Raw genomic sequence first — 15,737 nt, 5'->3', positions numbered from 1 at the left:
ACTGTGACAGCTGAAATAGGGCAAATCATGACAGTAACGCTTAGAATGATTTTCCAATGGGTAGGACTGCAACAGGAATAAATATATATATTGCTATATTTATACTCTATTCTTGGTTGGTGCAACTGTAACGAAACCCAGTTTCTCTCGGGATCAATAAAGTATGTCTATCTATCTAGGAAGTGGACTTAAACTCCTCGAAGCTCAATGAATTTATCTTTTTGGCATTATTTATACAAGTGTAAACATTAAGTTTTCAACATCTCTCTTACAGTGCAGCATCAAGCTGGATTGCACATTGTATTGAAAGGACAGGCAGGTAGGCAAAGGAGGTAAAACTGAAACCAAATCCTTAGAAAGAAGTGACATAGGGTCAGAAGGTGGAGAATCCTTGTGAGTAGAGTTAAGAGACTGCGAAGGTAAAACAACCCTAATAAGAGTTATATACAGGCCTCCGAACAATAGCCAGGATGTGGGTTACAAATTTCAACAGGAGATAGAAGAGACATATCAATGGGCAATGTTACTGTGGTTATGGGGGATTTCAATTTGCATGTAGATTGGGAAAATCAGGTTGACACTGGATCCAAAGAGAGAGAATTTGTAGAATACCTACGAGATGGCTTTTTAGAGCAACTTGTGGTTGTTCTAAAAAGCAATCTTGTAGCCTAATCAGGGAAAAGGCAATTCCATATTGAGTGCTGCATAATGAACCAAATCTGTAATTCACCCTGCAGTTTGATAGGGAGAAGCTAAGAACAGATCTATCAGTATTAAAGGGAGCAAAGGGAATTACAGAGGCATGAGAAAGGAGCTGGCTAAAATTGGTTGGACACTAGCAGAGATGATGGCAGAACAGCAGTGGCCGGAGTCTCTGGTAACAATTTGCAAGGTACGAGACAGATTCATCCCAAAGAAGAAGTAGTATTCTAAAATTAGGATGAGGCAACTGTGGGTAACAAGGAAGTAAAAGGCACCATAATAGGAAGAGGAAGCATATAATACAGTAAAATTAGTGGGAAGTTAGAGGATTGGATAGCTTTTAAAAACCAACAGAAGGCAACTGAAAAAGCTATAACAGAAAAGAAGAAATATGAAGGTAAACTAGCTAATAAAATAAAAGAACATACTAGAAGCTTTTGCACATATCTGAAGAGTAAAAGAGAAACAAGAGTAGATATTGTACCAGTACAGAGGTAGTTATGGAAGAAAAAGAAATAGCAGACAACCTTAATAAGTATTTTCCATCAGTCTTTACTGTGGAAGCACACTAGAAATTCAAGAATGTCAGGATGTAGTTTGCTATTACAAAAAAAGTGTACTTGGAAAGCTGAAAGGTCTGAAGTTAGATAAGTCACCTGGACCGTTCTGAAAGAGGTAGCTGAAGAGATTGTGGAGGCATTAGTAATGATCTTTCAAGAATCATTAGATTCTGGAATGGTTCTGAAGAACTAGAAAATTACAAACATCACTTCACTCTTTTGGAAGGCAGGAGGCAGAAGACAGGATATGATAGGCCAGTTAACCTGAATTCAGCGGTTGGGAAGATGTTGGAGCCCATTATTAAGGATGAGGCTTAATAATGGGGCACATTATAAAATAAGCCAGTCAATATGATTTTTTTTTAAGGAAAAATGTTGTGTGACAAATCTGTTGAAATTCTTTGAGGAAATAGCAGGCAGGTTAGACAATGGACAGCCTGTGAATGCATGCTTAGATTTTCAGAAGGTCTTCGATAAGGTGCAACACATTAGGCTACTTAACAAGAGCCAACGGCAATACAGGAAGGATACTAGCATGGGTTGAAGATTGACTGACTGACAGGAGACAGAGTGGGAATAAATGGGTCTTTTCTGGTAGGCTGCCAGTGACTAGTGTGTTCCACAAGGGTTGGTGTTGGGACTGCTTCTCTTCATGCTATATGTCAATGATTTGGAGGACAGAATTAATAGAGCTTTGTGGCTAACTTTGCAGATAATACAAAGGTGGAAGGGCAGGATGTGTTGAGGAAGCAGTGAGTCTGCAGAGAGACTTGGATGAATTAGGAGAAGATGCAAAGAAATAGCAAATGGAATATATTGCAGGGAAGTGTATGGTCATGTACTTTAGTAGAAGAAATAAATAGACTATTTTCTGAATGGGGAGAAAATTTTTTTAAAAAAATCAGAAAAGCAAAGGGATGCAGGATTTATAAGGCATTGGTCGGACCACACGGGAGCATCATGAGCAGTTTTAGGCTCCTTATCTGAGAAAGGATGTGTTGGCATTGGGGAGAATCCAGAGGATGTTCACGAGAATGATCCTGGAAATGAAAGGGTTAATGTATGGAACGTTTGATGGCTCTAGAAATGTACTCTCTGGACTTTAGAAGACTGAGGGGGTATCTCATTGACACCTATTGAATATTAACAGCCCTAGATAAGGTGGATGTGGAGAAGATGCTTGCTATAGTGGGGCAGCTTTGGACCAGAGGGCACAGCCTGAGAATGGAAAGATGTCCCTTTATAACAGAGATGAGGAAGAATTCCTTCAGCCAGAGGGTGGTCGATCATGGAATTTATTGACCCAGACAGGCGTGATGGCCAAGTTATTGGGTATACTTACAGCTGAGGTTGATAAATCCTTGATTAGTAAGGGCATCAGAAGTTACAGGAGAAGGCATGAGAATGGGATTGAGAGGTATAATAAATTATCAGTGATGGAATGATGGAGCAGACTCGATGTACAGAATGGTCTAATTCTGCTTCTATGTCTTATGGTCTTATACTCATACCACAAATGCTTGGATATTGCAGGAGGAATACAATAATTACTTTTGTGGGGAAGGAAAATATTGCATTTTGGAATCAACATTAACAGCAGGTCAGGTGATTATATAACACAGAGACCACATGAGCTCTCTGCAAGAATAACCCCACGAGCATCCCAATCACTCCATATCTGCTTCCACCACCTGGAAGCACATTCCAGGCAATTACCATTGTGTTTTAAAAAAAAAACTTGCATCACAAATCTCGTACTGACACCTTAAATCTATGCCCTCTAGTATTTGACTTTTAAATCCCTCAAAAAAGACTGTTTACCCTATTTATTTCTATCCTAATTTTATATACTTTTATCAGGTCATCCATCAATCTCTGACGCTACAGACAAAGCGGCACTGAAAGATTATGTTCGTACCACAGGAGGAAGCTGGTCAACTGAACTGAAGCGAATCACATCAACCGATCATCACATTTGTGCTGACAGTGTGAAGCTTGCACATTCTCCCTGTGACTCTGTGGGTTTCCTTGTAGCAGTGTCATACTCAAACCACTCTCCACACAAATCTGTGTACTATAGAGTCTGTCTCAGTTTTAAACTGGCTTGCTTGTTAGTGCTTCAAACGAGTTGAAAATAAATGGGATAGCTGAAGAAACCTCACTGTCTTTAGATTTGCTGTGTAAAGATAGATTTGGCTTTAAGGTGATAGCATAGCTTTGTGAAACCCTCAAAGATGCTATCAGGACCGCAAATCCATCATTTTGGAAAGTTGGTTGTTATTCTGATGGCAAACTAAACAGAAATTTTATGGGCAGCAAACAGAGTCAAGACTTTACAGCACAGCCCTTTGAACAGAATCTACACTAAACATCAAACACTCCCTGATAGGGAGCATTCTGGAGTTATCTGAATATAGCAGATATTAATTCTAACAAGAACCAGACTCCAGTTCTTACTGTGAACATAAAATAAATTCAGGAAGCTTGCAATTAACCTTCAGATTTTTTTGTAAATTGCAAGCAGTAAATTGAAGTTAAAAGCACTAGTAGCTCCACAGACTGCATATTCAAGAGATAAGCTTTAAAACATGGGATGCTTTAATTGCCTTGCAGCAAACTAGGCAACATGGCTGAGTTATTTGCATCATTGTGACTTGAGTGTAAGCTGGCAGACCAGACAGATGTTGGTCTGCCAGTATGGTCACAGGTATAGGCAATCAATAGTTTCTGTGTACTTATCCGTGTACTCAGACAGTCCTGATAACATTAATTTTGGGTGTCTGGTTTTCTGTTGTCAAATGTTTTTAAGAATATCTGTGTTAACCAGTTTCTCCCAAAGGTGTCTGAACTGTCAGAGGTGTCTTATCAATTACAATGAACTTCCACTATGTATTTCAAAGGAACAATTTGTCAACCCAAAGTATGAAATAAACAATGTCATTGTAACTACTGTACTTGTACTAACTCACCTGTTACCTTTGACCTTAAGGGGATAAGAATGCAATATACCTTTGGGTTTGTGAGCCTCTGACAAGAGTTTCTCCTCAATGATGCCTACTTGTTGTGATGAATAAAGATTTTTACATCACTAGCTTCAATGTCCCTCTGGTGACTTCACTCAGTCACAACATCCGGGATACGTTTGTTACCCACAGTGTTGCCAGTGACTTCAGCAGTCTAAGGGGGTTTGTATTTTTTTCAAAAAGAAAGAAGCACCCATAATCAGATCTGTTTAGGTCAATGATTACTGAGTATCGAAGGACATGGTGCAGAGCTGAACTGGTAGATATAAAAGTGTGTGTCTGTGCATGCACGTGTGTGTGCGTTTCTGTGCATTTCATGAAAAGGACCAGCTACCAGTCAGTGCTGGGTAGTTTGTTGAGACAGGGTCACCAGTTGCGAAAGGTAGTTACTGACCATTCATGACACCAGAGGGCATGTGTATACTCACTCGGTGGGCAACCGATTAAGTGTAACTCAGCTATTGAGAACATTTGGGTAGTGGGGGAGATGCCATTCATAATGCCAGAGGATGCGTGTACAGTCATTCGATAGGCAACGGATTAAGTGCAGTGTGGTGATGGAGAACACTTAGGTAGTGTGGAGATACCGTTCAGGGTCCCAGAGAGCGCATGTATACTCAGAGAAGTCTTATATGTACCTGACTGTGTGTGGGAAAACCTGGGAATCAAAGTCTAAGATGGGCAATATGCAGAAATATTTAACTTTCTACATATAAGGGATACAGTCACATCATGGGCTCAATTATGAAGGAGGAAAACTGAGAGTATATACCCCTTAAACTTGAGAAGGCTGAACAGGGAATGGACAAAGCCAGGTGGGTTAAGACCTAGAGCCTGGAGGAACATTGGCAGTGGTGGAAAAACCAAAGAGGAAGTCACTTCATGTCGTGTATAATTGCAAGAGAGAACAAAGAGCCTGGAATCACAGAGCACAAACAGTAAAGCTACAGAAGGGAACGGATGGATACAGGGAACAGCGGACAGTGTACAGGTGGATAGATTGAAGCAACAGTTTGAATACTTAGAGAGATGTGGGTGAAAAACAGGCAGAACAATTAAAACAATACAGTGATATGGGCAGACTGAGAAGTAAATGGGATATAAGCAGGTGGGTGCTCAGTGGGCAGCTGATGAGGCAAACTGGGAAACGCTGGACTGGGGAGTTGACAAGTGGAAAGGAGGGGTTATATCCAGTACAGTATGTCAGAATGGTATCTATACAGACAGGGTAACAATAGGCTCAAAACCCTGATGACCCTAGCCAGCCACACACACCTCCACCCACAAGCCTTTCACCCTAGGGGAAAAGCAGAGCATTAATCTAAACTGCCCTCACTTAAGATTTGCATTTTTGCAATGCAGAATTTTGGTGCTAGTTAGAAGAAATGATCAAAACCCACCAGATGCACCCTAAAGACATACACAAATTGGTCAAAACTAAATGCCTGGGACAATATGGGATACTGCTCATGCATTATGGGATATTGCTTATAGAGTTTATGTATGTCCGCCTCTACTTTAACTGGGTTTAGCTTCACCCGACCACATTCTTGCTTGCATCTGGCTCACACCTCTGGGAACCGCTGACAGAGTAACTCGTAGACATCATCCTGGCTCCAGACTCTGATGATTGGCTGCGGCTATACTGGCTAGCCTGTGTGCTCTATTGATTGTACATGTTCACTGTCCAGAGTGCAGTGAAGAAAATAAAACACCAGGGTATACTAAAAATCCCCCTCAGGAACAAGTAAAATCATGGCCGGATGAGGAAAGCTTACAAGAAAGCCCTAGTCTCTGCACCTGCGCTAGGGTTACCCGATGCAGCTCACCCACTTCACCTTTGCTGCAGCAGTGAAGGAGGGCATTACAATGCAGTGGTGGGGCAGGCCACTGGAGACCAAAAAGATCAATGGCATATCGTATTGATGCAATTGCAAAATAGGTGCAGCAGCGGATATATTTCACTAAGAGTTTAAGCAGATTTATTATGTCACCAAAGACACTCAATTCTGTTCGCCTCACTACAGGAAGGACGTGGAAACCTAGAGAGGGTGCAGAGGAGATTTACAAGGATGTTGCCTGGATTGGGGAGCATGCCTTATGAGAATAGACTGAGTGAACTCTGCTCTTTCTCCTTGGAGCAACCGGGGATGAGAGGTGACTCGACAGAGGTACAAGATAATGAGAGGCATTGATCATGTGGATAGTCAGAGGCTTTTTCTCAGGGCTGAAATAGCAAGCACGAGAGGGCATAGTTGCAAGGTGCTTTGAAGTAGGTACAGAGGAGATATCAGGGGTAAGTTTTTTTTTAAAAAAACACAGGGAGTGGTGAGTATGTGGAATGGGCTGCCGGCAGCGGCGGTGGAGGCAGAAACGATGGGGTGTTTTAAGAGACTCCTGGATCGGTACATGGAGCTCAGAAAAATAGAGGGCTATGGTTAAGCCTAGGTAGTTCTAAGGTACGGACACGTTTGACACAGCTTTGTGGGCCAAAGGGCCTGTATTGTGCTATAGGTTTTCTATGTTTCTATGTACCGTGGAATGCATTCTAACTGGCTGCATCACAGTCTGGTATGGGGAGGGGGGGCAGGGAGCGGTGGGCACTGCACAAGATCAAAATAAGCTGCAGAAGGTTGTAAGCTCAGTTAGCTCGATCAGGGGCATTAGATTCCCCAGCATCCAGGACAACTTCAAGGAGCGATGCCTCAAAAAGGCGGCATCCATCATTAAGAACGCCCATCACTCAGGACAGGCCCTGCTCTCATTTCTATCATCGTGGAGGAGGTACAGAAGCCTGAAGGCACACCACACACTCAATGATTCAGGAACACCTTTTTCTCCTTTGCCATTGGATTTCTGAATGGACACTGAACCCATGAACAAAACCTCACTACATTTTTTCCTCTCTTTTTGCACGACTTGCTTAATTTAGCTTTTTTAATATACATACTTCTTACTGTAATTTACAGTAATGTTATTATGAATTGCACTGTACTGCTGCCACATAACAGCAAATTTCACAACGTATGCCTGTGATATTAAACCCAAATCTGATTCCTTCTGACGCAGGTGCCTGTTTCAAGTAAATTTATTATCCAAGCACATATATGTCACCATAATACAACCCTGCGATTTATTTTCTTGAGGTCATACTCCATAAATCCAATAACCATAATAGAAACAACCAATGAAAGACCACACCAACAGGGTGGACAACTAGTGTGTAAAGAACAATAAATTGTGTAAATACAAAAAGAAATAAATAAGTAATAAATATTGAGAACATTAGATGAAGTGTTCTAGAAAGTGAGTCTATAGGTTATCGGAACAGTTCAGAGATGGGGTGAGTGAAGTTGAGTGAAGTTATCTCCACTGTTTCAAGAGCCTGATGGTTCAGGTGTAGTAACTGTTCCTGAACCTGGTGCTGAGTCCTGAGGCTCCTGTAACTTATTCTTGATGGCAGCATCGAGAAGAGAGCATGACCTGGATGGTGGGGGATCTCTGATGAGGATGCTGCTTTTCTGTGACAGCACTGTGCAGTGGTGCTAAATGGTGGGAGGGCTTTACCCCTGATGGCCTAGGCCATATCCACGACTTTTTGTAAGATTTTCTGTTCGGGAGAATTGGTGTTTCCCCAGCCAGTCAGTACACCAGGGTTTCTCAACTGGACTTCTTTGAGAGATGATGTCTTAAGAAAAAAATCGTTTTTTGAACCACACAATGCATGATGCTCACGCTCGCAGTGGTGAGCAACCACAGTAGCAACCTCATTAGAACCCATTATGGTAGTGTGCAGTAAGACCTTGTTTATTTGGTTGAGTCCAGAGGGGAGAACAGTAGGCTGTTGAAGAACATGAAGTACGGTGTCTGAGCATTGAATGGACTCGCCCAACTTGGGCTGTGATGAACACAGGGATATTATTAACCCCTGTGTTTTTACAGACATATCTGAGGGTGAACGTGATGATTTCTGAAGAGGAGGTGTGAGATGGAAGAGGATTTTAGACCTAGGCGTATGGACAATTCTGATGTTAATGATGAAAGTTACAACCTTTTGAGTCAGTGCTGATTATTTCAAACAGCTACTGGATTCTCAAAACAAACAGAGTAAAGTTTTTGTTAATAAAGTCACAGTCAGTAAAAAGATTCCAGAAGCAAGTTATTTAGTCCTAAAGCCATCCGTTAGTCTTGCAAGACCATGGATCTGCGCCTGGAAAGTCTTCACTCACCAGGGCACAGGCCTGGGCAAGGTTGTACGGAAGACCAGCAGTTGCCCATGCTGTAAGTCTCCCCTCTCCAGGGCACCGATGTTGTCCAAGTGAAGGGCATTAGGACCCATACAGCTTGGCACCAGTGTCGCCGCAGAGCACCATGTGATTAAGTGCCTTGCTCAAGGACACAACACGCTGCCTCGTCTGGGTCTTGAACTCACGACCTTCAGATTGCTAGTTGAATGCCTTAACCACTTGGCCATGTGCCCACTTATTTAGTACTTCAAATTATTTAGTAGCAGAACTTATTACCCAGAAAAGGAAAAGTCACACAGCTGTTGTAAACCTAATGATGCCAGCAGGGAAAATTATAGTGGGTAAAATGCTTGGACAAGATATAGTATGAGAAATTGAAAACGTTTTATTCTCAACCTGTACAATAAGTCGACGCATTGATGACATGTCACGTGATGCTGAAGAGGTTTCCTGTGAAACTGAAAAACAACAGCTTCTCTATCCAGGCAACAGATTTTACCAATAAATGTCACGTTGTAGCATTTGTAAGATTTGTAAATGATGGTGAAATTCACTAAATACTTCTCTGTTGCAAAATGCTGCCCCAAAGATATAAAGATATTCAATACTTTGTCTTCATATCTGGAAACAAAAAGTCTGTCTAGCATCCGTGTTGATGGTGCCCCATCAATGGCTGGCTCCATGAGAGGTTTTGTTTCCCTTGTTTTAAAAAAAAAGAAAATCCTGACATTTTTACAATATACTGCTTTCTTCACAGAGAAGTGATGTCAAAAACTCTTGGATATGAAATGAAAAAATTCTGGATGATGCTACAAAAATGGTTAACTTTATTAAACAAAGACCAGTTCACTCGAGAATGTTTTGAAAACTGAAAACCTGGACAAAGAGCACACCAATCACCGTCTACATACAGAAATTCGATGGCTGAGCACAGTAAGAGAGAATGTTTGAGCTGAAAGATGAATTGCAGGAGTAAGAAAGAAGAGAATAGTAGGCCAGATTTTGCTCAGTGCTTTGAAAATGAAGAATAGCTACAGAAACTAACTTACTTAGCAGACATTTTTCATCATATGACCCAGTTGAACAAGCCTCTGCAAGGCCCTGGAGAAAATGTTTTGACTTCAAGTGACAATATTCTTGGATCTAAAAGGAAACGGAATATTTGGAAAAATCATGTTGCAAAAGTAAATCTTGACATATTTCCACTGCTGCTTGAGCTTGGGAGTGAGGAAGGATATCAGAAAGTAAAGAGTGTTATTGAAAACCACATTGAAGAACCGCAGAATAAAGTTGAACAGTATTTTTCCTCCTTTTCAACACAAGTGTATGACTGGATGAGGGACCCTTTCTCTGAATCTTCTACTCAGCCTGAGAACTTCACTTTGAGAGAAGAAAAACTTTGTGAGATACAGTCTGATCATGTACTCAAGATGAGATTTACTGACTTTCCCTAGACCAGTTCTGGATTTCTGTGAAAGAAAAGTATCCTGCTATTAAAAGGAAAGCAATGAACATTTTGCTGCAATTTTCAACTTCTTACATGTGTGAGCAAGCTTTTTCTTGTTTAACAAGCATCAAGAGCAAGCATAGAGATTGTCTCATTTCAGTTGAAGGTGAATTCCACATGTGCTCACCTCAAGTTCGACTCAGAACTGAGTATTTGTGCAGCAAAAAAAAACCAGCACTGATCATATCACTTAGAAAGAAAATATTTTTTCAAGTCTTGTATAAAATTGTGTCTTCAGCAATATTTTCATTCATATTACTTTGGTTTACAGTGCTTAGTAAATTTACCATTCAATATTGTCAAGAAATTTTCATGTTGTTAGTATTAATTGAAATCAATTTACAGGCTTTATGCAAGTTAAATCTACTCAGCCTACCTTTAGAAAAATTAAGTCCCATTTTGGCCTAAGCCAGTAATTTAACAGAAATTTATTATGTTTGCCTTATGAGTTTTCAAAAACTTATGAAAGGGAAAGAAAGAGATTAATTTCAAGATGGTAAGCTAAGCTTAATAACCTGTATTTTTCAAAAAATTTGGCTAAAAATTCATCTCTACTCAAAAGAGCATTGACAATTTACTTATCACACTAATGTACCATGAGCTGTAGATGAAATCATTTTCAGGTGTCAGGGAACCCGTGCATTAAAATTATTATAAGAGCTCCTCCAGGGCAAAAGGGTTGAGAAAGACTGCAGTATACTCTCCACCACATACCTGTAGAAGTTTGTCCAAGTTTTAGATGTCATGTCAAATCTTTACAAACTTCTAAGGAAGTAGAGGTGCTGCCATGCTTTCTTTGTAATTGCACTTAAGTGCTGGGCCCAGGGCAGGTCCTCTGAAATGATATCACCAAGGAATTTAAAGTTGCTGATCCTCTCCACCGCTGATCCTCCCAATGAGGACTGGTTCATGGGACCTCCGGTTTCCTCCTCTTGAAGTCAATAATCAGCTCCTTGGTCAGCTGATATTGAGTAGGTTGTTGTTGTGGCAACACTCAGCCAGATTTTCAATCTCCCTCACATATGCTGAATCATCACCATCTTTGATTCGGACTATGACAGTGGTGTTGTCAGCAAACTTAAATATGGCATTAGAGCTGTGCGTAGCAGACAAAAGTGTAAAGGAAATAGAGCATGGGGCTAAGCATATGGCCTTGTGGCGCACCTGTGCTGATGGAGATCGTGGAGGAGATGTTTTTGCTGATCCAAACTGACTGTTCTCTGCAAGTGAGGAAATTGAGGATCCAATTGCATAGGGAGGTATTGAGGCCAACATTTTGAAGCTTATTAGTTTGGAGGGGATGATGGTATTGAATGCCAAGCTGTAGTTGATAAGGAGCGTCCTGATGTATGCACCTTTGCTGTCCAGATGTACCAGGGTTGAGTGAAGAGCCAATGAAATGGGATCTGCTGTTGACCTGTTGCTCCAGTAGGCAAATTGGAGTGGATTCAAATTGCTTCTCAGGCAGGTGTTGATATGTTCCATCACAAACTTCTCAAAACATTTCATCACTGTGGATACAAGTGCTTCTGGATGACAGTTATTCAGACAGTTTACCACATTCGTCTTAGACACTGGTAAAACTGAAGCCTGCTTGAAGCAGGTGGGTACTACAGGCTGCTGAAGTGAGAGGTTAAAGATACCAGTGAACACTGCAGCCAGTTGGTTGATCTGCACAAGTCTTTAATACTCTGTCAGATACCCCATCTGGGTCAGAAGCTTTCTATAGTTGAAAGGGTGAACGAAGCAATCAAAACTGCCTTAGCTAAACTATAACAGAGACAGGAACGACATGAGTTGACGTCTGGCCAAGAATCTTGATAAGATTGCGTGCAACCTCAATCTGCTGGGTCTGAGCCCTTATGCACTATTGACAGGGCAAGCAATGCGACTTCCTTACGGAGTGATTATGAGTTGTGTTGAACCTGGAACTTATAGAGAAAAACTCACCCAGTATGTAAAGGACCTCTGTAACCATCTTAAAATATTGAGGGACTGAGCAAGACAACAGCAACACATTGCTGATCAAAGAGAGCAAGAGGGAGAGGAAGATAATTCTCCCACGACCCAGTCATGATAAAGGAGCTGCTGAAAATACAGGGTTTGCTCCCAGGGGGATAGGACCACAGCTGGTGCTTCTGATGAATGACACTTGTGTTTTTGTGCAGACCTGACGGGGCAGCCAGTGGAAACACCGGACTCAAAACCGTATGTCTCACCTTGTTGCCCTCACAGACAGAACAAAGGATCAAGTCACCACAGTCATAACAGAGAAGCAAAGTGATGAACAACAGCCTGCTGAGTCACATCTGACCTCACCTGATAGAAATAGACCCACAGAGAACAGAAACACGACTGGGGGGAGGAAGGCGGGGTGCGCGTCAGTGAGCCGTGAATAAAGATTTTTTTTAAAAAAACATAACAGTAATTATAAATCATAATGAAGGCTGGTTCTTGGAGGTAGATGATTAGTTGTAGAGATCGGTATAGAAAGTTATCAGGGAAAATAGATGGGAAGAGATCCAAGTTAAGGCAGAGACATCAAGTGTCACAACCTCGCTAGCAAAGCAGTCTGCGAGAAAGACAGAACTGCACACAGTGTTGGAACACAGCCACCCCAGCTGAACGGGGAGTGAACACAAATAAGCTGGGCCCTTTCAGTGGATGGGCCAGCGATTGAAAGGACAGTCTGATCGGGGGTGCTACCAGGGCAAGGTCTTTGCAGTTATTCAAATATAGACCACCCCAAACCCTCCCGTCGATCGATCAAAAAGATTGGTTGTCAAGATCGTTCTGATAATCTTATGTCATGGCATGGAATGTGAACTGTTGCTTGTGAACCTGTAACAAAGTTACCTCGCTGTGACCCTGCCCACAGAGTAACTACTGACAGCCACTACTGATAGTTCTAGCTCTCAGAGATTGAAGGGGCAAAGAGGATATGATCAAATTTCTGGAATGCTTTAGTCCTATCTCTGTGCAGTCTTATAGGTAGCCAATTAGTCATGTCAGCCTGTGTCAATGTACTGTACGTACACACAGGTTAGTAATTAGATAAGGGATATGAAGTGAAGGGGATTTTCACTGCCCCACTTAATTAGATCCTCCTTAAAGTTCTGTTTTCCTTGGACAGAATTCTGCCCAGGAACCAAGAGGAAGTTGTCACCTAGCATATCAAACATGGTCACAGGTATAGGCAACCAATAGTTTTTGTGTACCTATCATATTCACGTACTCAGAGACAACCCTGACAACATTAATTTCAGGTATCTGGCTCTCTGGTTGTCAAAAGGTTTTAGAATGCTTGTATTAACTAAGTTTCTCCCAAAGACGTTTGGACCAAGAGGCGTCTTATTAATTACAATGTGCTTCCACTATGTATCTCAAAGGAACCATTTGTCAACCCAAAGTATGAAGTAAACAATGTCATTGTAACTACTGAAATGCATTTAATCGCCTGTTACCTTTGACCTTAAGAGTATAAAAATGTGATATACCGTTGGGTTTGGGAGTTTCTATCGAGAGTGTCCCCAGAATGATGCCGCCTTGGTGTAATGAATAAACACTTGTATATCACCAGCTTTAATGTCTCTCAGGTGTCTTTAATCACAGTCATAACACCCCCCTTCCCCCATTTTACAGTGTCCTGTTCAGCCAGCAGCCCACAAGTCTTAGGATGCAAGTAAAAAAATGAGATGACATGGACCAAACCCAAAGAGTCACAAGAATAATATGCAAATTCAACACAGAGTACAAACGTAATCAGTAAATGTAGTTTGCATTAACGCTTACTAAGATGTTGGCCAATTTTCCCTTATGGAACATATAAACCATGTCTTCGGGACCTTTTTAGCTGCATTTGTTACTCTGGCTCTCAACAAAACCTCTCCATCCCATAGCAAATGTAAACTTGTTTTAGATTTCAAATTGGGTTAATTATAGATTAAGTGCGAAAATGCAGTGCCATATGTGCCTGACATTAAAATACTTACTATAATAGGTCACAGTCAGTGTCCCAGCTAATTTCTGGTCAGGGTGGTATAAAATTGTGTCAACATCATTTAATTGTGCAAACATTTCCTCATTCAATTCACATTTCCTTACATAAATATTCACATTCACCATTCAAATTCTATCTTGTTTGAATAGCAGAAAACAAACAGAGACTTGCAGTTACTTCACGCATTTGGTATTATCACGTATGGCTTAGCTAATAAACTTATGTTCCATACATTTAAGTAACTTGCCATTAAGTTTTACTGAGCTGTTTTTATCATATTTTGCATCTAGATGTGCATCTGGAAAGCCTGGATCTGCCATTTCCTTCACAACCTAGCACCTCAAGCCCTTCAGACAAGTATTTGAACAGTATTTTAAAAATAGTCAGTACAAAAATATCAGAAAGATAAGCTTGAACACCTCAGTGTTTGGAGGGCAGGTCGATGGGTGACATGGAAGAATGGCATTTCAGTAATGGCTACAATTATTTTTCATTACTTTCTGAAAGTGGAGAATATGATTATAAATTATTAAAACCAACAAACTTACTTGCAGAAGGGCTATAAACAGGAAAAATGAATTTGCTGCTCTTCTGAACTGTGAGTAGAGGAATCTTGGCAGGAATGTAAGCAGGTTATATTTTGCAGTGCTAAAGAGAAACAAAGAAAAAGTCAAGACATTAAACTAATAGGCACAAATTCGAATCAACTTAAATGATGCAATGGGTGGTAAGGAATATCAAAACCATTTCATTAGGTATATAGCTGCAAATGTTCAGAAATAACTCCATAATTATTTGCAGACACAGCAGAGGATGAAGAAATGCTGGATCACTCTGGACATTTTTTTTTAATTGATCCACTTAACTATTTATTTGCAGGCCCTTATAGTTCAGCTTCAATTCACAATCTGCTAAATTCTCAAACTATGGCAGGAATCCAAGACATTTAATAATTAACCACATAGAAACATAGAAAACCTTTAGCACAATACAGACCCTTCAGCCCACGATGCTGTGCCGAACAAGTACTTACTTTAGAAACTACCTAGGACAGGCCGGCTGGTGGCGCAACGACATCGGCGCCGGACCCGGGAGCGGAGGTTCCCGGGTTTGAAACTAGCCGGGTCCGCTCCCGAGTACGCTTTCCATCCGTGCCAGGTTCAGTGTCGAGATCGCAACTTGACCTCGTAAAATAAAGGGAAAATACTGCGAAAATGTCTGTGTGGGGAGTGGCGCGCCACACAGTCTCTCTCTCGCTCCGTGCCTTGTAAAAGCCATGAAAAAGACATCATCATGGATAAACGCACGGACACGCAGACGCACATGCACAGACGCACGCGCATGCACACACAGACTCGCACGCACGCAGGCACACGCCAAACAAAAGGAATTACCTGGGGTTACCCATAGCCCTCTATTTTTCTAAGCTCCATGTACCTATCCAGCGGTCTCTTAAAAGACCCTGTCGTATCCGCCTCCACCACCGTTGTCAGCAGCCCATTCCACGCACTCACCACTCTCTGCGCAAAAAACTTACCCCTGACATTTCCTCTGTACCTACTTCCAAGCACCTTAAACCTGTGCCCTGTTGTTAGCCGCACCCAGTTTCTTCAGTACTACTGCGTACTCCCTTGTTCAGAAAGTACCTGAACTCAAATTAAATGCATCTATCAATCTGTCACCTATGTTTTACAAAAT

The 15,737-nt window shown here is 41.4% G+C and overlaps 1 protein-coding gene across 4 annotated transcripts in view; it reads right to left on the bottom strand.

Moving 5' to 3' along the window:
* Positions 1-15,737, bottom strand: part of atp8a1 (ATPase phospholipid transporting 8A1) — a 358,923-nt gene that overhangs the window by 278,732 nt on the left and 64,454 nt on the right. For all 4 annotated transcript variants that reach the window (XM_063043220.1, XM_063043222.1, XM_063043221.1 and 1 more), the window contains exon 3: positions 14,588-14,687. In XM_063043220.1, the coding sequence (XP_062899290.1) occupies positions 14,588-14,687 (100 nt within the window). The remainder of the gene's footprint in view (positions 1-14,587; positions 14,688-15,737) is intronic.

Source organism: Mobula hypostoma, chromosome 3 (assembly GCF_963921235.1).
Source record: "Mobula hypostoma chromosome 3, sMobHyp1.1, whole genome shotgun sequence".
In the NCBI taxonomy this organism is placed as follows: Eukaryota; Metazoa; Chordata; class Chondrichthyes; order Myliobatiformes; family Myliobatidae; genus Mobula; species Mobula hypostoma.
Note: the sequence above shows the minus strand (reverse complement) of the source record. Positions and strands in the feature narration are given on the sequence as shown.